The sequence below is a fragment of the Magnolia sinica genome, chromosome 15 (assembly GCF_029962835.1).
Source record: "Magnolia sinica isolate HGM2019 chromosome 15, MsV1, whole genome shotgun sequence".
In the NCBI taxonomy this organism is placed as follows: Eukaryota; Viridiplantae; Streptophyta; class Magnoliopsida; order Magnoliales; family Magnoliaceae; genus Magnolia; species Magnolia sinica.
Genome location: NC_080587.1, coordinates 58,986,224 through 59,011,454, shown reverse-complemented (window position 1 = coordinate 59,011,454; position 25,231 = coordinate 58,986,224). Strand labels below are relative to the sequence as shown.

The following is a 25,231-nucleotide window of genomic DNA, read 5'->3' as shown; positions in this document are numbered from 1 at the left end:
CCAAACCCTTTGAATGACACGCAGGACGCCCAATCATCAATCAGGATGGTTCATTCAATAGTACCATCCTATGGTTCAAGAATCACTCTAATCAGATGTTGCCTTATGAATAAGGCCAATTTGTTACAACCATTTTTTTTAGAAGCCATAGATTGCATGGTTGGAATCATCAAACCAAAGCACTACTATGGAATATAAGCAATACAAAGTGGGATCTATTGGATAGATGGTTCAAGATGATGATTGGACCTATTTTGTTTATCAGCTCAATCTTGAGTGCACATTTTCCATGCCACTGATCGGATGCTTAGGATCATCCGATTGGTGCAAGATATTCTGTAACGGTAATGGTGGCCATAACGGCCACCACCATTACCTTTATGACACGGGGTGTAATTATTTTTTATTGCAGAAAAAAATAATTCAAAAAACCTATGTCGGCCCTGTAACGGTCCATTACGGGGCCATTATAGCCTTTACGCGATTTGTAATGGCCTTTACGGGTAATTTTTCTGTAACAGCCATTACAGTCTTTACGACCTTGTAACGCGTAACGGTTGCCGCCAATACCTTTATGTAATGGCCTTTATGGTACCGTAACGGCCTTTATGGCACACCATGGATTGGTGTGATTTTCGCACCATGGGTGTCCCTACTTGTATAAAAGAATGCATGGTTCATATTGATGATTGGGCATCCCATGAGTCACTTGAAAGGTTTGCCCCATTTGGGGACGTTGCTAAGGTCCCCATGAAGTTGGTACTTCAGCAAAACCTTGAAAAAAAAAGAAAAAAGAAAGATACAAATAAAACAAGGAGCAAATGCTCAGCCCCAGAACAGGGCAAGAACAAACAGAACTGGGACACATCTTCCTTATGGTGTGTTTGGATGTGCCATCCAATTAAATTGCAAGTATGAGTCTAATGAAGTGGAAAACAACCAAATTATATTTGCCTTCACTAGCATACATATTAAATGGATCATGATAGCTGCGATGTAGGGGCTATTTCCTCATTACCCCTAGTATAAAACATCCATAGTTTCTGTCATTTTTCTTGATTGAACTGACTATTTGCAATTCAATTCACTTGTGCATCCAAATGCAGCTGTAAACTTTTGTCTCCCCTCCCCCCCTTGTGTCTTAAATTAACTGAAAGCACTTCCAATTAACATAACTGACTCATCATCCTACTCTTTGTATAGATTACAATTCCCTTGGTTTGATTTATGGGAGCTCCTACATAAGTGGAAGTAGAGAAACCCACTGCTGGCATTTCATTTACACAACTGAAATTTTCTTTTCTTGATCTGATCCTTTCTTCCAAAACACCAGCTGTATAGCTCTTTGCTCCAGCATCTTCTCCACTTCCTCAATTGGCAGGCCATTCGTCTCTGGCACGGAAACCAACACGAAAATCAGGCCGGCCACAGAGATCAACCCGAATATAAAGAATGTCCATGATGTTCCTATCGCTTCCGTTAAGGGCAGTCTTTGAGATCCAGTTTGCTGTGGCAGCTATTCCACTGCATACTCTTCTAAATCTCAAAGGGTAGATCTCAGAATTCACGATCCACGGGACGGTTCCCATCCCTGGAGAAAAGAAGATGATGTACAGTGCTAATCCGACCAATGCTATCCATCCATAGTTGCTTGGGCATCCTTTTGTGTACCATTCCCTGTGTTCATTGTGGCAGAGATTCCTCTCCTTTGAATTTGAAATCAAACATGCTCCCGGAAACATCTGTGATTAGGATAAACACCAAAATTCATAAAAAAGGAAATCTATTAACCAGCTCCGCGATGAGGAATTATCATGTCCCGCCCCTCTGAAATGTACGGTTTTGCTTATGTTCAGGATTCCATATATGCGGGGGCCATGGTTTGGAGATCCAGACTGTTGATGTGATGCATGACATGCATCCACTTTGGATGTGGAATATCCCAAAATCTCTGAGATTGGACGATCTGAACCCTTTGATTGTTGGCCTATTGTGTATTGAATGTGGACAGTCGCTGCATACTTTTGTAGAACTGTCACTTTGTAGGCCACTGATTAAAGGGTTAGTATCTCTTCCATTTCGGGAGATATTTGGGGCTTCCTCCATCTATGGTCTGGATCACCATGTCATGGGCCCCAAATGTTAAGAACCGCGGGAAAAATAATAAAAAACACTGTAAGAAGATGGAAATGAACTAGCCTTGTTAGTGCCAGAAGCACAAAACCCACAATCTGGAGAAGAAGCCTTCAAGCATCTCATACAGTCCCAAGTCGTAGAAGCTGTCTGGTAATCTGGGCAGGTGTAGTTTCTGAAATGGTCCGTTGCCGTCCTACCAACGTCTGGCGCATGTGAACTGGTCTCATGGAAAGCGGTTGACAGGATGCCGAGTGAGACAATCACCCCTGTTAGACTGATGACCAGGAGCTTTTTGCGGCCCATCCTATCAATGAAGTAGATGCGGACTGTAGAGCCCAGGCATTGAGTCCAGAAGTGATGAGCGAGAGTAGGAGAGCAGTCTTGTTGGATGCAAATCCTGCCAACTGAACTATTGTAGGACTGTAGTACATGACTGTGTTTATACCCACAAATTGCTGGAACACCTAAAGTCCTACACGTGCAATAAGACCTCTCCTCACTGTCTCTGTCTTCCATAACTTGATGAAGCTGATCTTTTCTGAAGATCCTTCCCTGACCTCGGCTTCAACTGATTCTTGGACGGCTTGAATCTCTGTTTCTACCTCATGGGGTGGGTATATTTTCTTTAGTATGGATTTCGCTTCCTCTTGCCTTCCCTAAAATTCGGAAATGTGGAACAGGAACTTGGCATATTAGAAAATGCTGGATCTCAATTTCTTAGAGACTGTAATGTGTGAGTGATCCAGGGTTCAATACCTGGTAGTGTTACCTTTCAAAACAAATTCTTACCAGAAAGAACAAAAGCAAAAAGATACGGATGAATGTTTGCATGCATGTGTATCTGTATGCAGTCTTGCCTCATGTTTCTTGCAAAAACTTTTAGTAGTTACGTATGCATATATGTTGCTAGGTAATCTTAGCTTTGATGATGACATGACATTGATTGACAATACTAGAGGGGGTAAATGCTAAACTGGAGATTTAAAGGAAGAACTCTAGAGCGCTTCAAAAAATAGTAGAACCAAGACGATTATTTGGAATGCAATATTATTAGTAGAACTAATTAGAGGTGTGAGGCTTTTTAGTTGATTGATGGCATTCCTCAAAGAGATGGATGGGGATGTCTTTAATAGAAATAGAGTTAGGTGGATGAAATGGATATGTTCCGTTTGGTTGTGGTTTGATTGCCTCATGCCTGTGAATCTCAAGGAAATTTTTTATATGACAGCTATTCAACCAGCTATGCTTTATGTGGCGGAGTGTAGAGCAATTTGAAGAGAATATTAATAGCAGATGAGGGTTGTAGAGATGAAAATGTTGAGATGGATATGTGAGAAGACTGGGTAGGATAATATTAAGAAAGGGGTCATCAGAAGCAGCCTAGGAAAAGTTCTAATAAGAGAAATGATGGAGAATAATGGATCGAGATGGTTTGGTCATATGCAATAACTACTAAAGATGGCTCTGATAAGTAGGGAATCTTGAGTAGGGTTAAATGGGCTGAAAGAAGACAAGATGAAGACTTGGATTGAAGCAGTCAGAAGGGATATGAAGAGGTGTTACCTATGTAAGATAGGTCCTTAAATATAGGTAGTTGATGAAACAGGATTGTGAATACAACCCTAAATGGTTGGGACAGGGCTGTGATGATGCTGTATGTATGTATATGTTTACACCATTGCAGTTTGCTTGGGACTGTATACATGAATGTGTATGTGTATGTCTATAGTCCCAGTCTGGTGTATGTATGCACATGAGGATGAATGTGCTCCTAGGCCTGATTTTTGGAAAAGCTTTGGTGCAACAAGGGAGGGTCGGGTTGGGGCTGAGGTTCAACTCAAACCTTACCTGAACTCAGGAAGACCCAAACCTGACCTGACCTGACCTGACTTCCAATCCAAGGTGCCCAACCTGAACCCAACCCAAATTCTTCTATATCCGACCCGACCTGACCCGACCTAAAACCTGACCCAAATACATGTCTTCCAAACCAACCTAACCCGACTCAAATGATCTCAACATAAACCCTACCGATATCAATTCTCCAACCCGAACCTGACTTGAGGGCCTTGACAATCAAACCCGAACTCGAGTTGGATCAATCAGGTTTGGAGTGCTCCAAACCCAAGTTGCAGCCCTTGTTGGTATGTCATGTCTGTCTTTACCTATATGCAAGCATGAGCATGAATGTGTGCTCCTATGTGCATGTATGTATTGGTCACTTATGTCAGACAAAATTAGAGCAAGAAAAGGTAGAAAATTAGAGCACCTTTCTATACAGCCAACGAGATGATTCAGGGAGAAAGAACATCAATATAAACTGTAACAGAGCCGGAATGCCCGCAACTCCAAGCATCCACCTCCATGTTCCGGGTGCCTGAATGCAAAGCCCATATGTTATGTAAAAAAGAAGAAGATCAATACCCTTATAAATCATGGTGATATTTAGAAAAGATGTGTAATTATGTATCTGTAATAGCAAAATTACTTCGAGAAGGCTAGATTGAGAACGGTTTTTGCTTAATGTTTTAAAACCTGGATTAGACCTAACCTGTACTGGTGGGTGATTCAGTCAAATTGCTGGTCCAATGAGTCAGACACAAGGTATTCCAAAATGGTTACGTAACAGCTGTAATGGTGGTACCTGTCATGCATTACGGGGTCATAACAGCTATAACGGCCTGTAACAGCCCTGCAACGGTCCTATAACAGCTGTAATGGTCTGTTACGGGCTGAAATACTAATGCTAGACAAGCGCTGGAAGAGAGGTATGTTGGCAAAACCTTTGCCGTCGCTAAGCAACTTTTACCGGCGCTTGTCTGAGTGCCGATAATGGGTACTCCTTTTCGGCGCCAGCTCCCACTTCACCAACGCTTTTGCTGAGTGCTGGCAATTCTGAAAGAAGCGTCGCTAAAAGTGGAACAAGCGCCGCCAAAAGTCAACCAAGCGCCGGTAAAAGTATGGCGTCGATAGAAGTCTACACAAGCGCCGTGAAAAGTCTTTGTATAGATTTGTGAGGCCCCAGATTTTTTTATTATATATAATTCAATTAAAACCTGTATTTTTTTTTAATATTTGAAACATAAAAAATGATGCAATATTAAACAAAATTTCCTGAATAAAAAAGTTCCCAATGCTTAAATTATACACACGAGAAAATGAAAAGCCTGATACTCTGCAAGTCTTAAATCTAAAATCCAAAACATTCATGAATTTCACAAAAAGACCATATCCACAAGGAAATGCATTTTCCCTTAAGGCCTGTTTGTTTCACCACGTCCTTTCATCAGTGTAAAATGCAAAACATCCATGTTAACTAAATGAGTAATACATTAAAAGGGCTAGGATATCACTGATCTCCCCAACTGAAGAAAAGACCATTTCATGTCCTACAGGAATGAATGGAATACCGAATACCAATATCAACCAGAAAAAGATAGCAACCATAATGTGGATTACTCTTTCTAAGCTTTCCAAATGCCATACTTATCCAAAGGTGGTGGCCCCCAAATGTTCAGGAACATAGTTTAAGCATGCTTCCAAATGCACCATTTAATATTTATTTACATGAACAAAACAACAAAATACCAGACCTTTTCAAAATCTTTTCTGGCAGATGCTTCCTTGTCAAGTTTCTCTTTGTAATCATTGTCGACTTGACTCAAATGTGTCTGGTTGTGCAATACAAAATCAAAAGACTTCAAATAAGGTTCTGGATAGTATATAGTGAATTAGAATGCACAAGACTTGCAGAAACATCCTTACTTCCAATGCCTTAATTACACCCTCAAGTTCTCCTGCCTTTCTAGACCATTCTTCAGCACTCTCTTTGTAAAGGTCAACAAGCTTAGAAATCTTCAAGAGGCAGAGAAAATTCAAAACATAAATTTAAATGGACTATTAATGAATGAAAGTGATAGATAGAAATATACAAACACGATGGTTAAACATCACTATGTAGGAAATTGATCTCATATTTAAACAGGAAACATTGAAAAATAGAACACGTAAGGTGAGAAAATCACAAGGATTCCAAGTAGGAATATACAAACAAGAACTTGTATGGATAGACATTGATAATACCTAAGCAATAAAAAGTTTTGATGCTTTGTTAAGAATTAAAGAACCATAAATGCAAGATAGAATAATGTAGGAGTGAAAAAATATATGAAAAATTGGTTTCATAGACTGCTATTGTGTAGAAAGCCTTTGAATTTGAACCCTAACCAAGTTATGTTGTTTGTGCATTCCTCTTGTGTTCCTATCATAACAATCTCGGAATTCGATGAGCTTTATAAACCGTTACTGTGTCCTGCCTTTTCAAAAAGGCAAACAAAAATGGAATTTAATGACCAATCATCTCTAAATCAGTAATAGTACAACACATATAGGCAGATAACAATCTGATTGTGATATGGACCCAATGTTCTATTCAGTTTTATTAAGGATAAAGTAAATTACACTAATCATGATAAATTCTAATAATTGGCAACCAAAAATCATCAAAATAATGTATATGCTTCCACCAAAGAACACTCTAAACCAAAAAAAATCATCAAATAATCACATACCAGATTTGTATCCATAACTTCAAATAACTGGAACAAAAAAAAGAATTCTACTGATCTAAAAATAAATACTTCACATGGAACTTACAGTTGATTTTTCAGCAGAGTAGCGCTCTTCATTAGCAGCAGCAGCATCTTTGGTGGAGCATAACTCCTTCATTGGGGCAATTATGGATCCATGGAGCATGTTAACAGGACAAGAAATGGAATAGCATGTAAATTTAATGAGTCCAAACAGAAACAAGTCAAACCTCCCGCAGAGATGTCAATTTCCTTTCAAGTTCCCTAACTCTCTCTTTATGCAACTTTAGACAGATTGAACAATCTTTAAATTTTTTCTCAACCTGAAAGACCAAACATGAAAAAAGTGATTGAACTGCCACTAACCCTGGTATTTTGAAAGAATTAGTAGAATAAACTTACATTAGCAAGCTTAGCAGACATATCTGCCTCGAATTCAGTATGTGTTCGGCGAAGTTCAATGAGGCTGTTAACTTTGGTCGTTAACTCTTCATCAAGCCAGAGATTATGCTTTTCAGTAAGTTCTTTTTCCTGTCCAGTACAAGTTTCTCTCAGAATAATAATAATAATAATAAACTGCATCCATTTTCAAGCAACAAACAGTAAAAACCATATGGCTACAATCAAAGGCCTACTACATATAGTGCTCCACAGGAGTACACAGATAACATACACAAGTACATATATTTTCCTGCAGGGAGCATTTCTGCAGGGTGCTTCAAAGAGTTTTGGGGCATTCTTAGTCTATCCTTTATAAATTTTTGGTAGGTAAGCTTGGTTAGAATCTGAGATTTTGATGCGACGTGAAGAGAAGCTGACTGTTGAGCTAAGGGCTTGACCCTAGGTGTTTTTAGCCTTGGCCCAAAAAGATTTTGTCATAGGTTTCTTTCTAATTAAATGACCACAAATGTCTGACGCAGAACGCATGTCGCATGGACTCTTTAAAATCTTGCATTTGATAATTCAAACTTCACCAAGATGACAATCTTTCAAACATGTGGTGCAACATGCATCAAACCATGTTGTGTACATGCATGTGCAGTCGATCTGCAATAGCATGCTTGTATACATAACATAATAGTGAGCACGCTTTCAATAAGGTAAATGTTCATGCTCTCAAATATATATTTTCACAAAAATATATGGGAAAGAATAAGCTCCATCGGGAATTTATAATTGAATGTATCTCTCTTTTAGACTCAATGGACACATTTCAGCCTCTTCTACAAAAATCAAATAACTGTAACAAGGCTAGTCAACCTCGATTCCCCACTCAAAGGCATTTCTTATTAGTTGCCAATCAATTATGGATGATGAAGATAAGCATACACATATGCCCCATGTACAGTACAGATAATGGGTGGATGATAACTCCAATGCACCTAGGAGCATAGGTCAAATACTCTAAATGACCAATAAAAAAATCGAATCAGTAGCAAGATACAGACCTTACAAGCTCCTGGAGAAATATTTCCTTGTGGCTATACAGACTGTGAACTATCAAGTCCAAAAGGCGGCTGACCTACATAATTAAGAAACCATGAGAACAATCAATCAGATATAATCAGACGTAATAGGCCATCCTGATGGATCAGTGGGGCTAGAAAGAAGAAAAAATATTTTACGTTTATATATTTTTTGACATTGAATGGTTTTATTCCATATGCACGAGGATGACAATGGCAACGGATCTGTACTATTATGGATGATCTGTAAATGTACCCAATTACCCGACATCAAGATGTTGCGATTCCACGCCTAGGCTCAAGGCTAAGTTATGCTAATTGTGTCTGACTGACACTAAGGTGTTGTCGTCTCATGCCCAGGGTCAAGGATATGTTGCACACATGTTGCTCTTACTCTGAGCGGGTTTGCCTGCCCCCTTCTTGTAAAGGAATTTGATAACATTTTGACATTCTTCTTCCCAATTGGCATGTTAGACCCATGGCAATGTCAATAGTATTCCCAACCACGACATTGTTGTAAGAAATTATCCTAGGTAGTATACGCCTCAAGGATGATGGCATCTGAAGCCTGTGCGGCTGTGCCTCTCTGAATACATGATATGCTGCCTATGCTAGTATCCTGATGCTCAATTGGTTGTACAGATGCCTAAACATCAATGGCTATCATTCTCTTCAGGCATCAGAATGATCTAGCCTTATTAAGGTATATAAAAACTGTTAGGTAATGGTACTTGTGGGCATCGTTATAGGTTAAGGGATTGTAATGACCATTACAGAAAAATGGCCTGTTATGGGCTGATACAGGGCTTTTTTTCTTCTTATTTTTTTTAGAGAGAAAAAAGCCATAACGTGTGTTGCAACCGCCATTACTGTTATTGAATACCTTTAGCCTAATCGATTATCTGGCAACTTTGAAGATGAAGGACATAGGATTTCATGCATCATTTGCATATGATGTTCTAAGCCATGTAATAAACCAGTTTCCTTGGCTTTACCTTTTAATCAGAGTTTTTTCACTAGGGATTGTAATTGATGGCCTGTGTCAGATCACTGCCTGGAATTTATTGTTCCCAGAATTAATAAAAGCCTTTTGACAAGACATTTTTAGGGGCAAATGTTGTCTCACTGACATCTTAATCCAAATTACTCGAAATTGAAATGAACCTTGGGCAATTTTTGTAAACAGTGTCATAAAAGGCCGAGTCATAGAGCCTATAAAGGATTCTTTTCAGATTGGACAGGAGAAACTGATGCATAGCAACATGAAAGAAAATGAAGAAACAAGAAACAAGATGTCAATGTACCTGATCAGATGGAAATGGAAGCACCCGTACAAGATCTCAATGATGAGTCCCTTGTGAATAGATTGAATTATTGCTGGAGCAATTCAATCATTTACTTTGGGGCAATCTTTTGGGTGTGAAATGATGTCCGGCTGAGGAATTCAAAAAAAAAAAAAAAAAATCCCATTTGAAAGCATTTTGAGTTAGCATTAATGTGATCCCTCCATGATTCTAGGAAGTTATTGCCAAAGTATGGTGGGTACAAGAATACAATGGGATTATATTTTTGAGGTTTTTAACTGGCCTTCTAATGTGTTTAGAATTTGGTTAGGTCTTATTTTTATTTTATGCAAAAGTAGAAAAATGTGAGGGACTGCTTAGGTGAATTTTTTTAATGACTACAATTAGATTGTATGGATAGTTGGGATTTTTCCATACCTATACATGCTTGTAAACAAAGGAAACCCTGGTTAGAGCCGGGGACCCTCTGATGCCAAAGTCAGGGCTAAGACCATTCGAAAGGGTTTAAGGGACAACTTTTTTGCGTATCTTTCATCTTGGAGGTCTCCTGTATTTATAGGAATGGGAGGATCCCATAGTGCTAGGATTCTTCTCCTGATATATCGAAGATTTGGTATCAATCCGTTTTTGGACCCAGCCGATCCCGAGATCTTCGGGATCGGGGATCCTTTTATTAGATTTTCGGCAAGGTATTTCACTTGATACCGTTTCTATCTTGCTCGGATCGGTCCGGGTCGACTCTACTGATGAGTGAGTCTCGGCCTGCTATAAAGGGTAGGGCTACTTGCCTACTGTCGGATGAGATGAGACTGATTCCCTTTAATCTGATAGTCGACTCTATAACTGACCTAAAGATGGGTCGGTTTTGATGGTTGGTTGGGTGGCTTCTGAGCGTTGGGCCTTAGTCGGCCTTTTCGGATATTGCTGCCTCGTTTGCCGAGTCAAACTTATGCATCTCGTATACTTTGTCTTATAGCTTTGGATTTCATAAGTCTCTATCAGGATTCATTTCCCACAACCCAAGCTAAGTCCCTCTTGGCTTTTGACATGCTTGCCTCGGTCGGGCTTGTTGCCTCGGGGTCCTGGACAATGTCAGTAGAGTTGGTACATTCCATAGCCGAGTCTCTGAACTTGTTCTATTTTTTCCCCAACAGTAAGCCCCTTACTCCTTGTGTCGACTTTGTTAACGTTAAGGAGTAAAGAGTTGTTGAGTCAACTTGAACTGGGGCGGACGTTATGATGAAGCATTTAATGCTTGCAGGAGTCATGCGTCGTCCAGAACATGCGCCGGTTCGTTGATCGGGGCTGCACGAGCGGGATGCCGTTAGAACATTCTTTCAGCTTGTGAGCGCTAGGCGAGTGGCGAAGGCAGCGTTTGTGTCATCCTGAGTGCGCGACGTGTCGGGCGGGGGAGTTAAAGCGGTCATCAATTCGACTCCTTAAATGCTCTTGCCATGTGGCAGGGCTATAAAAGGGAGAGCGGGATGCTCCTCTCTCATTTTCACCCGTGCATTTTCCTCTTCCCCAATTTCCATTTTCACTGATTTTGCACTCTCCACCATTTTTGTTTCCGATTTCTGCTTCCACATCTGTTTCCTTCTCGCTATCTCTGGTGAGTTTTTAACTCTCTCCCTTCCTTTCTCTTTCAATTTCAATGGCAATGTAAGGTTCCCAGAGTCCCCGGGAGGGAGCTTCTAGTAACAAGGGTGAAGTAAGACGTCTCTGAAATGTTTCGGAATCACCTTTGTTGTTGGTGGAGATAGCTGCAGGCGCCAATGCAGCTTTCCAGTATTCCGAAAGGGTGGCTGGAATTTTTATGGAGTACCGTGCTTCGGCAGGTCCCTCTAGCAAAGGGGCATCGTTGGCGACTGCCCGCAGACCCAATCCTCCCGGGGTGGAAACGAAAGAAGAGAATGAGGCGGCCGAAGGGGGCGTGATTCGTCCCCTCCAGGAGATCGGCAACCGTCGCCGAGTCGCGCCAAGGGAGTAGAGGCGGAGATGAGCAAAGGGTCCCGTTCCTCGATTTTAACCGAGGCGGATCTGGATAGGATCATGGCCGGGTACCATGTCCCAAACTCGGTCATCATTCGCCTCCCCCTTCCGAGTTACCCAACCATCCTCTTGCTGGGATGGTCGTTATTTTCCAAGTCACTTTGCGGTGTGGCTTGCGTCTGCCCCTTTAGGGGATTGCTCGGGATCTGCTTTCCTGACTTTGGATAGGACCTGAGCAAATAGTTCCGAATGGGTGAAGGAACTTGTTGAGATGCTCGATGGAGTGAGCTGAGATAGAGCAGCCCCCACTGACTATCGACGAGTTTCTCTATCATTCTAAGTACGGCTGAATCCACAACAGCCCGACTAGTACTTTTTGTGTGCTTGACGTAATAAGGGTGATCCTTTGATAACTGACCCTCTTACCTCTAACAAGCATTGGAGAGATAGATGGTTCTAGGCTTGTGGCTGCTAGGAAACTGCCGAGCCAGGGCTCATCGAATCTCGTGTTCCTTGGCTGTTCTCCCAAGCAAGTGACTCGGCATCTACTCTTTTCTCTACCTTCTCATACTGTTACATTTTCTAGTCTAAATGAATGCGTTTTGCAGATATCCCCGAGTGAGGGCCGAAACTCGGAGTCGGCGCTTTAACTCAGATTAAAGATCCGAAGGCGCTGAGTCTGGAGCAGTGGTCTTGGAAGAGACTTCTTCAACCAGAGTGTCTTTTTTATTCAGGTTTGAACTCGACTTTGACAGGTACTTTCTCGCTATCCTGTTGCATTCCTTTTGAATTTTATTCAATTCGTCTTACTTTTGATGCAGAGATGGCTGAGGCCCAGCCTTTCTTCCGCCCGCCTTCCAAGATGAGGGCCCCTCCGAGGTCAGAGTCTCGGCCTCCAAAGAAGCCGAAGACAATCTCGAAGGCTAAGGGGCAAGCCGCCACGACCATCCCGACCATGATAGTCCCCGTCACGGAAGAAAGGGGCGGAAGAGACGGACACGGTGGCTCCCGAGTCCCAAGTGGCTCCTGAGTCAGGACCCGTTGCAGAGTAGGTTCCAGAGCAGAGGGAGGAGTAAAGGAGAGGGGAGTCTTCTAACGGGCCATGAAGGACATGGTCCTCTGGGCGATTTCCCATGGGAGCGAAAAGGACTTCGCTACCCTGTTCGAAGGTCTCCCGAGGCGGACTCTCTCTCATATGGCAAAGATGCTTCTCAAGGTAAGAACTGAACTTTGCACTTGTTCTGTCGATTTCTTCAAACTTGATCTGACCTTGCGTTTTTCTCTTGCAGTTCACCCCTTGTGTGCTCAGGGTTAGCTCGGATCTATCCGATGCTCAGAAACGAGCAAGGGAAGCGGAAGCACATCTCGCTACTGCCATGACTTAACATAATGACTGGCGACTTAAGGCTTGCCAGGAAGGCCACTCAGGAAGCCAAAGCCGAGAGTGCTCGTTTGGCCTCGCAATTGAAAGAGGCTCAGGAGGAGAGTTGGCGGAATCCCCAGACTCATCTTTCCTCTGAAGAGAAGTTGACTCGGCTCAAGACCGAGACTAAGGCTGCCCTTGAGCATGCCTTTCTTGGGTCTCGAGAGTACTTGGAGGAGTGGGATCGCTTGTATCAGGACGGCTACATCAAATGCATAGACCTGATGAAGCAGTCCTTCCCCGACCTTGATCTCTCGGGATTTGACGAGAGCGGTTCTGGGTCTGAAGGCCCGGAGGTCGAGGCAACTGGGTCTACTGGTGCGGCGGCGGCTGATCTTGAGGTTGCTTCTGAGGCTACCCCTGAGGCGGCGCAAGAGGTTGCTTCGAGTAGCGGCAGCAGCTGAACCCGAGCCACCTCCCGAGTTAGCTCCTGGTGAACCCTGAGGCCGATTTTGAATTACAAAGCATGCTAAGTACTTCAGGCACACCAAGCTTCAAGCACTTTAAGCACACCAAGTTTCGGCCTGGTTTGAGAGCATCCGCCACCGAGATGGGACATCGCGTGTCTCGGCCGACTCTTTTTCGCATTTGCCCTTGTCATTTTGTCAATGTAATTCCAAGTAGGAACTAGCGTAACTCGATGTAAAACTTGCACTAATGAATGAATATATTTGATCTTCATATTCTTTTGACTCAGTTTACATTTTCTCCATTATTGCTCGTCTAACAAATGAATGTAATTAATTGCCCAATGGCCGACTTAGGGATAGTAGATTTTTAGATGCTTGGCATTCCAAGGATGAAGGAGTAATTACCCAGTGAGATCTTCCAACCGATATGTCCCAGGTCGGATGGTACTCGAGACAACATAGGGTCCTTCCCAATTGGGTCCTAGTGTTCCTACACTAACCTCCTTTGTGTTCAGGAACGTTTTTCGGAGGACCATGTCCCCTGCTCGGAATCATCTAACCTTGATTCGGGCATTGTAAAACCAAGCTACTTGTCGTTGCCGAGCCATTGTCCTTAGCCGGGCCATTTCTCTTTGATATTTCAAGAGGTCGAGTCCGAGAGCTAGCAGTTCTTCGTTGTCTCATTCATCGAATGAGCTGACCCGGGCCGAAGGTAGTCCAATCTCGATCGGGATAACGGCTTCCAATCCATATGCAAGGGAAAAGGGGGTTTTCCTGTGGCCATTCAGGCGGTAGTTCGGTATGCCCATGGTATTTTAGGAAGTTCTTCGGCCCATGCTCCCTTAGCTCGGTCAAGTTTGATTCGGAGATACTGTTTGATGATTTTGTTGACTACCTCGACCTGTCTATTCGTCTGAGGATGATGGGGAGACGAGTAAACATTCCTTATTCCAAGATTACCACACATCTCTTGATACTGCCTATTGTCAAATTGCTTTCCGTTGTTGGTAACGATGGTCCGAGGTATGCCGAACCGGCAGATGATATTTTTTCAAACAAAATCCGTGATCTTTTGTTCGGTTATCTTAACCAATGGCTTGGTTTCGGCCCATTTCGTGAAATAATCCACTGCAACAACGACAAATTTGGTTTGACCTTTCCCCAAAGGGAGTAGTCCGATGATGTTGATTCCCCATTGTGCGAAGAGCTAAGGCCCGACCATAGGGGTCAGCTCTTCAGGTGGCTGTCTCCGAATGGCCGCAAATCGTTGGCATTTGTCGCAACTCTTGACGAGCTTGCAAGTATCGTGCTAAACGGTTGGCCAGTAATGCCCTTGTCGTAAAACCTTATGTGCAAGCGATTGTCCTTCCGAGTGATTTTCACAAATTTCTTTGTGAATTTCTCGCAGTGCATAATTAGTCTCATCATGATTTAGGCAGCATAGCAAAGGAGTGAAAAATCCTTTTTTATACAATACCCCGTTGAGTATGGTATAACGAGAGGCTCGGATCTTCAACCGTTGGGCCTTAGCACGATCCTCGGGCAACTTCCCACTGTCAAGATAGTGGACGATTGAGTCGAGCCAAGTGGGTTTCGAATCGATTGAGTGTACGGTCGAGCTAAGCGGGTCGTCAATACTCGGCTTAGCGACGTACTCGATTGAAACGGACCTGGGTATATCGTCTTCGTCGGCAGATGCAAGTTTCTCCAATAGGTCGGCTTTGGCATTTTCTGTTCGAGAGATCAGAGTGACGATACATAGTTGAAAACCGTTGATTAACTCTTTAGCTTTCTTCACATAGGCTTTCAGATGCTCTTTACGTGTCTGATACACGCTGGTGACCTGATTGACTACCAACTGCGAGTCGCTAATACGTTGAGATAAGTAACACCCAGGCTGGCTGCTAATCGAAGGCCAAGCAACAAGGCTTCATATTCTGCTGTATTGTTCTAGGCTTGAAATCGAAGTCTTAAGCATATTGCATGTAGGTTTGAGCGAGAATTTCCAAGACGACTCCTGCCCCACTTACCTCAGAGTTGGATGAGCCATCGACATAAAGCCTCCAGGGGGTTGGGTAGGGCGATGACTCGGGAGAAGCAGTCGACTGGTTGGTTGGCTCACCTGCAAGCTCAGTAAGTGAATCGGCTTGTGGTGTAACTTCAAATATGAAGTTGCCCACAACCTGTCCTTTAAATGCTACCCCCGGCTTGTATTGAATGTCGAATTCACTGAGCTCGATTGCCCACTTCGTTAGTCGGTCGGAAGCTTCCGGTTTCTGAAGGATCTGACGCAGCGGGAGGTCGGTCACGATGACGATAGTGTGAGTTTGAAAGTAGGGCCGAAGTCGTCACGAGGAGACAACTAGGACTAGGGCCACCTTCTCCAAATGCGGATATTTGGTTTCTGCCAGTAGTAATGTTTTACTGACGTAATACACCAGCAATTGCTTTCCTTCATACTCGCGTATCAATGCCGAGCTTACGGCTGCATAAGATACTGCCAAATATAACAGTAAGGCTTCCCCAGGCTCGGGTTTTGTTAGGAGAGGTGAAGATCTGACATACGACTTCAACTGTTGGAACGCTGCTTCGCACTCTTCCGTTCAATCTACCGTTTGTCGTCCCTTCAGTTGTTTGAAGAACAAGAAGGACTTATTGGTAGCTTGGGAGAGGAAGTGGTTGAGTGCGGCTACTCATTGAGTCAACCTTTGTATATCTTTGATCATTTTTGGGGATTCCATGTCGAGCAATGCTTTGATTTTCTCCAGATTCGCTTCGATCCCTCGCTGGCTGACTAGGAATCCGAGAAATTTACTCGAGCTTATCCCAAAGGCACACTTGCTTGGGTTTAACTTCATTTGATTTTTGCAAATGATAAGAAACATCTCTTCTAAGTCGGTAATATGATCGACTGCATATATACTTTTGACGAGCATGTCATCAATGTATACTTCCATGGTCCGGCCGATCTGTCGAGCAAACATTTTGTTTACTAATCGTTAGTAGGTCGCTCTTGCATTCTTTAGACCAAATAACATCACACGGTAATAGTAAAGACCTTTGTCAGTGACAAAGGTAGTCTTGAATTAATCTAATTGATAGATTACAATTTGATTGTATCCAGAATAAGCATCCATAAAATTAAGAAGTTCATGTCCTTCCGTGCTATCCACCAACTAATCGATCCTTGGAAGAGGGAAGCAATCCTTTGGCCAGGCTTTGTTTAAGTCGGTATAGTCAATACAGACTCGCCACTTTCCGTTGGCTTTCTTAACAAGTACGACATTTGCTATCCAGTCTAGATAGTATATCTTCTTGATGAATTTAGCCTTGAGGAGCTTGCTAACCTCTTCTTTAATGATGGCGTACCTTTCGGGGCCGAGCGGTCGTTGCTTCTATCGGATCGGTCGATAGGTCAGATCAATGTTGAGGCAACGAGTCATCATTGAGGGATCGATCCCAGGCATATCTTCATGACTCCATCCAAACACATCAGCGTATTGTCGGAGTCAGGATACCAGCTTATCTTTCAGGAGCGGTTGCAGGGACGAGCCAATCTAAATTATCTTGGATTCATCTATCTCGACCAAGGGTACTGGGGTAGGATCTTTTACCGGTTGTACTCGCTCGTGGGTCTCGGTTCGAGGGTCCAATGATTCAATCGTAGTTACTTCGGTTGGAGCTTTTATGGCCGTTGCATAGCAGCGCCTTGCATCCTGTTGGTCACCTTTGATGACTCCTACTCCCGACTCGGTCGAAAATTTCATATAAAGATGGTACATCGATACTATAGCTTAGAGAAGGCATAGAGAGGGTCGGCCAAGTATAGCATTGTAGACTGATGGTTGGTCGACTATCAGAAAGTCGACCATTATTGTCGCATGATGTGGAGAGTTTCCAGCAATAAGTGGCAACGAGATGACTCCTTCGGGAAGTGTTCGTCCACTAGAAAATCCTATCAATGAGGTGTAAACTGGTCGTAATGCCGATCGTTCGACACCCATTTTGTCGAACGCTTAAGTGAACAATACGTCTGCGAACGACCTTGTATTAACGAGAATGCGAAATACTTTGCGGTTCGCTATAGTGAGGGTGATGACTAATACATCATCATGCGTATGATGAATGCTCCAAGCGTCTTCATCGATAAATGATATGTAGTACTTCTTTGTTTTTTTTTCTTTCGAAGGTTGAGTTAAAATTAGAATTTCAGACTCAGGCTGACTGATGCTCCTAACATGATTTTTTCGAACATTATTTGAGTCGCCTCCGCTTCGGGGACCTCCCATGATGGTTCGAATTTCCTTTGTGGGTCAGTTTTCACCCCAATGTTCTTCTGTTGTCCCGGTTCTTTTGACATGATCTCTGAGACAGCCTTCTCGGATGAGTCACTCGATTTCTTCCTTCAAGTGTTAGCAGTCACTTGTATTATACCCATGATCACGATGGTAATGACAGTGATTATTTTTGCTCCATCAGTTCGGGTTGCTTTGGAGTTTATCTGGCCAGTTGATGAACCATTCGCCCTTGATCTCTATTAAAACCTGCTCCTGTGGTTTATTGAGCGGGGTATACGTTGAGAATTTGTGGTCAGGCCGCTTACCAGATCTACATTCATTACGAGACCAATCATCTTGATGTTTCATTCCACTAGCCAAGTCAACTTCTTTCTTTGCTAGCTCTTTGGCCGAAATTTTCGCGTTTTGAGTGGCCTCACGCAGGATTCGGGTTTCTTCAGCGTCTGTATACTTGTTTGACCGAGCCATAAATTCTGCTAGAGTGGTAGGCGGGTTCTTGTCCAAGGAAGCCAGAAATGGCTTATCTCTAACGCCTTGCATGATTGAGTTAAGTGTTGTCTCGTCCAAATGTTTTCAGACTTGGAGAGACTCGAAGTTGAAGCGCTTAATATAGTCTTTTAACAGCTCTCCCTCCTTTTGAACTATGTTGTTCAGGTGAGCAGGTGGCTTTAACTTTTTCTTCCTACCAATGAAATTAGTGAGGAAGGCATCGCTGAGCTCTGTGAACAAGCTAATGAACTTTGATTTTAACTGTTTGAACCAAAGCCGAGCTACATTAGCTAAAGTAAGGGAGAAAGCTCGGCACATAATGGCGTCCGAGGCATCGTGCAGTTCCATATACGTCCGAAAGGATTCGATATGCTCGGTTGGATTGGTTTTGTCGGTGAATGGCGTAATATGTGGAAGACGGAACCGTTCGGGTAACTGAGCTTGCATAATCTCTTTAACGAACGGGGATACTTTTGTCTTGAGCCTTGTCTGATGTACGTCGCGGCCTTGCTTCATATCTGCAATCTCTTCCCGTATCTCCCTCCTGAAGTCCTGAAGGTCGGCTTTCCAGGGTTCATCACTATCAGCCGTACCCTCAACCGGTGGCCTACTGTGCCTCATCTAATCTATTTCATGTCGAAGATCAGTGGCAGGCAGTGGGGCGGTCACAGAATGAGAGGGTGCTGGCTCGGGTGGACCCTGGTGCTGACTTTGTTGAGGGACAGAGCGTGGAGCCACGGGCTGAGGGTCAGCGAATTGTTGTGGGGCATTCGTCTGACCGTCATGCTGGGGTGGAACTTGCTGGCAATGAATCTGTTCCAGCATTTGCTTCATGAAGTTCATATCAGTCCTGAGTTCTTGGATCTCCCTATCTAACCGCCCATTCCCTCGGTTCCACTGAGTATGTCTGGTCGAAACAGAGGTTGCCGACAGGCCGCAGAACCTTGTCGGTTATCGGGTCGGTTCTAGGCCCCTTGGGCACCGTTCGTACCCGGCGGGCCTTCTGTTGCCGGTGGTCCAGTCACAACGACCTCATTAGGCTCGTTTTGGGCGGTTCTCCTCGTTCTTGCCATTTGAGATCTTTTGAAGATTTTTGATAGAGCTAGGAAAATGACTTTTCGTATCGTATCACACAGACGACGCCAAATTGTTGATGTAAAAAATCTGATGCATCCCTCCGTCGACCTATCACTTGCACAAGGGAGAAACAAAGGAGACCCTGGCTAGAGCCGGGGACCCTTTGATGCTAAAGTCAGGGCCATGATTATTCAAAAAGGGTCTCAAGGACAATGTTTTTGTGTACCTTTCATCTTGGAGGTCTTCTGTATTTATAGGAATGAGAGGATCCCATCGTGCTAGGATTCTTCTCCTGATATCTCGGAGATTTGGTATCAATCTGTTTTTGGACTCCAGCTGATCCCGAGATCTTCAGGATCGGGGATCCTTTTACTAGATTTTCGACAAGGTATTTCACTTGATACTGTTTCTATTTTGCTTGGATCGGTCCGGGCCGACTCTACTGATGAGTGAGTCTCAGCCTGCTATAAAGGGTAGGGCTACTTGCCTATTGTCGGATGAGATGAGACTGATTCTCTTTAATCCGATAGCCGACTCTATAACTGACCTAAAGATGGGTCGGTTTTATAGTCGGTCGGGTGGCTTCTGAGTGTTGGGCCTTAGTCGGCCTTTTCGGATGTCGTTGTATCGTTTGCCGAGTCAACTTTATGCATCTCGTATACTTTACCTTATAGCTCTGGACTTCGTAAGTCTCGGTCGGGATTCATTTTCCACAATCCAAGCTAAGTCCCTCTAGGCTTTTGACATGCTTGCCTCAGTCAGGCTTGTTGCCTCGGGGTCTCGGGCGAAAAAATGTGAGGGACTGCTTAGGTGATTTTTTTTAATGACTACAATTAGATTGTATGGATAGTTGGGATTTTTCCATACCTATACATGCTTGTAGAGCCTCCTTTGATAATAGTCGAACATAGAATTAGGCTTCTTTTTTTTCTATTCTTAAGAGAGATTCTCTCCCTTTTGGAAGAGTGAATCTCAATTCTTGGTTCCGATGCTTAAGCAAATTAGTGGGGTGCTAATGCACATCATGGTATGGATCTGGCATTAAAAAAAATAATAATAAAATTTATATGATCCAATGGTTTCATCCAAATGTGGAAGTTCATTTGCCTGATGAATGTGATCATTGCTCTGTTTTCAAAGTGTTTATATATGCACAGCTAACAAATGGGTGGAGCTATCAAACCATGAAAATGCACATATGGGTGTGTAAAAAGATATTCAACATGCTTCAATACAAAGTTCATGCAGAAAGTCGAGTTTGTCTGACAGTGTCCCTAATTGTGCATGTGCATGACTGAAGATCAATGTTGTTTGATGTTGGCCACAGTTGTAATGAAAGAGGAATCGTAATGCACAAAATTATATTGCTTCATGATAGTTGAAGGTTGGCTTGGATTTTGATTTTGAAAATTTGATTTTGCTAGCCTAGGCCCAACCCATTGCCAAGCTTTGTTAAAAGGAGAATATTACATAGGATAGATGCCATTCACATATGAAAACTATCTTAATATGCTTTAACCCAAAAATCACAAGCTACTTATTGAGAAGTCATGAATTGTTACACTTTGGCATATGTTTCTAGGATAATTACTAGAATGCAGTAAACTCAATCATCCAAAAGGTATTTTATTCATCTCGAGTGGTCAGCATGTCTCTTCATGGATATTACATGAATATAAAATGGAAAAAATAAGAGTGAAGATGAAACAGAGGGTTGCTGCATAGAATGTGCCATAAGTTTCTAGCTTTTGTATATTAAAATTGACAAAATGGAGCTCCTTTCACCAGTGTCTGCAGAGAGAAGGAAGCCTAAGGTACAACTATCACCCCATCACTCAATGATCCAGACCATCGTTCCATAAAACTAAACTGTAATTAGATCACAAGGAATGAAATCTCAATTGCTACAAATATCACTGGAAATCTCTGTCCATGCTAACTGGAAAATGATGGTTGAAAAAGAAAAGCTAAAATTACCTTATGACTAGATGTGGTCATAAATAATCCGCTAATTGCTCGAGAGAAAACCCTAGATCTATATTGAAAATTTGTTGTAGCTTGAGAGAAAAATCCAAATCCGTTCTAGAAAGATTGAGAGAGAAAAACCTAGGTCCGGTCTGGAGAAGAGAAGAGAAGAGAAGAGAGAAGAGAAGAGAGATGAGAGAGAAAGAGAGAGAGAGAGAGAGAGAGAGACCCTAGAGGAGTAGATTTGGATTGAGAAAGGGGAAACAAAGAGAGATGGTCGATTGAGAGAGGGAAAAGGGGAGATAGAGAGAGAGGGTCGATTGAGAAAGGATTGTAGGGGTGGAGATGGCGATGGTTGTCGTTGCATCTAAAGGGAGAGAGAGAGAGAGTTGGGATGGAGAGAGAGAGAGAGAGAGAGCGTCTGGGGTGGTGAGAGGGAGAGAGTCGGGAGAGGGGAGAATAAGAGGGTTAGGGCTTTTGGTAGGGTATTTATACCCGATCATTAACCGGCGCCCGATTTTAATTAGCGCTGGTAAATTAGCCACACACAGCGTCGGCTAATCCTGCTTTTGTTGTAGTGAATGGTGTTACACTGGGACAAGATTGCACCTACTTGGACGTCCTGTCTCGTAATGGTAATGGTGGTGGCTGTTACGGCCACTGTTACTGTTATGGAATACCTTGGTAAGACCCAATCTGGCCCAATAATCTACTTAATGAAAAATCATTAAAAAAATGATAGGATTTAACTAGTAACCTGCCATAAGCCCAGTGGTAACGGTGTTTGGTTTTTGAGTGGAGGTCATTGGTATGAGCTTTGATTAGTGATCTTGGTACTGACCTAATTGACCTAGGTTCAGAGCAGCCCACTCATTTCGGTGGCTGGCTTTCGTCCAAACCGGTCTGGCCCTCCTGTCTTGTCCGGGTTTTAAGACACTGATTATAGTGTGAGAAAGAACGTCAATACACTGGCAGAGTGTGATGATGATCGCAGGCAAGAGAAATTACCTAGAAATTGCATGCGTGGCATGTAAGTCAAATTAAACTGCCCAAATTATATTTCCTAACGTCAATGTATCGTTAACAAAAAATTAAACTTGTTTTGATGATTTGAATATCAGATTGATGGAGATGGTGAAAAAGGTAAGATGTTCTCTAGTCCTATTTCAACAGAAAAGTGTCATAGAATTAGAAGTTGGTATTGTCCAACCTATCTGATTTGAGGATTGTGATTTAGATACAGTTCCACGATTTAGTCTGCTTAACTATAGTTGATGTACTCCAAATGTAGAATTTATGGATACCTGTGTATGAAGTGTTGTACACTGCCTGAGCATCATTTAACTTACCTTTATGTGTAACACTATGTTTTGGGAAGATCAAAGTGCCGTATGTGATAATTTTTAGCAAAAGATGGAGGTATTCTCTTTAATATCAGAGTTACCATCATGTGAAGGCTAGCTTGACTATGAATTTTACTGTGACCTAATATTTTAGGACCAAACTACCCCTAGACATGCATGATAGGTTTTTTTTTTTTTTTGGTCCCTCTAATATCACAATTACAATCTAAATACTTACCTTAGTGAAGGCTAGGTTGATAAGGTAGGACAGGAACTGGCCTCCTGTTATGAGAAAGCCATTGGTGCTGACAAGTGTGCCATACCCGATCTGATCCGGTACCGAGTCCGGGTCATCGGACTCTAACCGATCCGAACCCCTGCTAGCTTGAACCAATTCAAGTCTGACTTGGTCAAGAAACTCGAGTCGGATCGGATTGGGCAAGGTTCGGATTGTTCATTTTTTTCAATGGTGTGGGAATCATTATTCTCATTGTCTCCTATGGTGCAATCTACTTGATTATCAGATATACTTAAAATTTAGTATCAACCCCTAAAATGATCTGGAAAAACTGATGGACGGTGTGGATAAACCAAAAAATTCAAAATGGGCCCCCGCATATTTTACTTAGTAGGGAAAAAACGTATTGCTACTACTTACTGCTTATGGCTACTGAAGAAGCTTTAAATTATAGCTTCCTGAAGAAGCTTCAAGTACAGCTACTTGCTGTCTGTCTGTAGCTTAGCTGACATAGCAGCTCTAGGTACATGTCCTCGAGCTCTAGGTACGTGTCGTGCAAAGACGAGCACTAATGCTCCTCGAGCTCCAAGTTGTATGAACGGTTGGGACGCGGATTAGGCTACTGAAGTGACGTCACCAAGTGGGCCCCACTATGATGTATGTGTTGTATCCACACCGTCCATCCATTTTGAGATATTATTTTAGAATATGAACCAAAGAATGAAGTAGATAAAAATCTGTAGTGGACCCCACCACAGAAAACAGTGGGGAGAGTGATTCGCATCGTTGAAACTATCCTACGGACCACCATAATGTTTATTTGAAATCCAACTTGTTCCAAAGTTAAAAAAGACATGAAAGAAGGGAAAACACAAATATCTATCTTTGGGGCATGCTCTATCCATGGGCCATATCATATGAACGGTATGGATCACTGAGACAAGGGCTCCACTGGTACAAAATAAATGGGTAGGATGCCTTCACTATTTGATGCAGATGGACCAGGAATTGCAGTGTCCTGATCAGATGTGGAAGTGCAGATTTATGAAAGTGGGTCCTTCATCCAAACCGTAGATCTTCTATGACCCACTGTAAATGTGAGATTCCCTTCAAGTTTTCTAGATTGAACGACGTCAACCCTTTGATGTGCTGGCCTGAAAACAGATGGTTAGCTAAAACTCTTGTGGCTTTTAGAAGTTTTTAATGGTGGGCGTCATTGCCTTATTGTTTTCTCTGCTGAGGTCCACTGGAGCTTTGGATTTAACTCATTCTTTGGATCTTTCCATAAAATGATCTCTCCAAATGGATGGACAGCGTGGATACAAAACATACATCATGATGGGGCCCACGAAGCTTAGTGACGTCACTTTAATAGCGCCTCTGGCTACTCAACCTGTCAGTAGCTAATCCGCGCCCGATTAGAGTCTGACCATAGAACTCTGAGAGAGAGAGAGAGAGAGAGAGAGAGAGAGACTTACCGGGAAAGTGACACACCTTGCCGGAGAATGACACCAGGCGTCCTCCCGGGTATCCCAGACAACCAGAGTCTGGAGAAACAGATAGAGAAGCAGATGGGCTGCATGGCCGGATTCCTTCAGCTCTTTGATCGCCATCAGATTCTCGCCGGAAAACGTCTCTATTCCACCAAACGACTTCCGGCTGACATCGGTGTGTGGGACTTGACTTAGGATACCGCGCACACGTCGGATACAGTGCGAAGGTTGCCAAATTTGACCGAAAGGACCGCGGAAGCTAACGGAACGGTACGGACTAAGATACGGGTCTTACATGTGATAAGTACATATAAGTATATAAGTGGTAAGTCCCCAAAGTATCAACATGTCACCAAGTTAAGTAAATTACATGTATAATTCCTAAAATTACAAAATGATAAAGTGTAATGTCTGTTAATCCATAACCCTGTAGCCCCGGCGACATAACTCTAGGTCTACATAGACCCGTAAGGGAGTTGCAGGTAGGAGAACTCCTCATCGTCGAAGAAGGCCGGCTCCAGATCGTAAGCTGTATCATCACCTATAACTACAACAGAGTCTAGTTGATATTTTAAAATACCGTCCTAAAGTGGGAGTGAGTGATCAACTCAGTGGAGCTATAAGGCAAAAGTTAACATGTTATCAATTTAGTCAAGCAATAATGATAAAGCAATACAACAGCATTCCTAGGTACTCTGGTTAATGCAAGGATGATATGTGTTAATGATGCATGCCCTCGCCTACACTCCCTCTACGACATCATCTCACGGCTGTGCTAAACTCCAACGCCAAAGGCACATGTAATGTGGTGCATATATGTGATTAGCCAAGTTCTTACTTAGTCTTATTCATACAGCAGGTTGGGAAGCTAAGGCACCTCCTTTATATCATTTACCCAAACAATGATCCATCTAGGGTCGTCAATCTTAGTTAATTAAATACGATAGGCAGTTCCATGTCGCTACGGAGAGGCTCGTCACCTTAGCGCAGGCTTAGTTTATACTTGAG

The 25,231-nt window shown here is 42.8% G+C and overlaps 2 protein-coding genes and 1 pseudogene across 8 annotated transcripts in view; 1 reads left to right on the top strand and 2 right to left on the bottom strand.

Moving 5' to 3' along the window:
* Positions 1-25,231, top strand: part of LOC131227050 (large ribosomal subunit protein uL14mz-like) — a 62,259-nt gene that overhangs the window by 8,817 nt on the left and 28,211 nt on the right. The window contains exon 4 of one of the 7 annotated variants that reach the window (XM_058222749.1): positions 22,746-22,768. The exons of 3 other annotated variants lie outside the window; for them this stretch is intronic. The gene's annotated coding sequence lies outside the window, so the exon portion shown is untranslated. Of the gene's footprint in view, positions 1-1,333; positions 1,470-22,735; positions 22,769-25,231 lie in introns of those variants that run through there. 3 more of the 7 variants (XM_058222748.1, XM_058222747.1, XM_058222745.1) reach the window with 3 other exon arrangements.
* Positions 1,142-24,343, bottom strand: LOC131226946 (probable inositol transporter 2; annotated as a pseudogene).
* Positions 5,503-7,329, bottom strand: LOC131227051 (nuclear-pore anchor-like). The gene is made up of 5 exons (XM_058222753.1): positions 7,128-7,329; positions 6,956-7,048; positions 6,793-6,858; positions 5,902-5,991; positions 5,503-5,807 (listed from the first exon to the last, which is right to left on the bottom strand). The coding sequence occupies exons 1-5, from the start codon at positions 7,305-7,307 to the stop codon at positions 5,700-5,702; spliced, it is 537 nt and encodes a 178-aa protein (XP_058078736.1). The 5' UTR covers positions 7,308-7,329; the 3' UTR covers positions 5,503-5,699.

What these genes read in the sequence shown, in the direction of transcription:
- LOC131227051 (XM_058222753.1), bottom strand. Translation starts at nt 7,307, where the DNA reads ATGCAGTTTATTATTATTATTATTATTCTGAGAGAAACTTGTACTGGA. An exon ending in TGTCTGCTAAGCTTGCTAAT is followed by an intron (nt 7,049 to 7,127) that starts GTAAGTTTATTC and finishes TTGGTCTTTCAG; the next exon opens with GTTGAGAAAAAATTTAAAGA. An exon ending in AATTGACATCTCTGCGGGAG is followed by an intron (nt 6,859 to 6,955) that starts GTTTGACTTGTT and finishes GCCCCAATGAAG; the next exon opens with GAGTTATGCTCCACCAAAGA.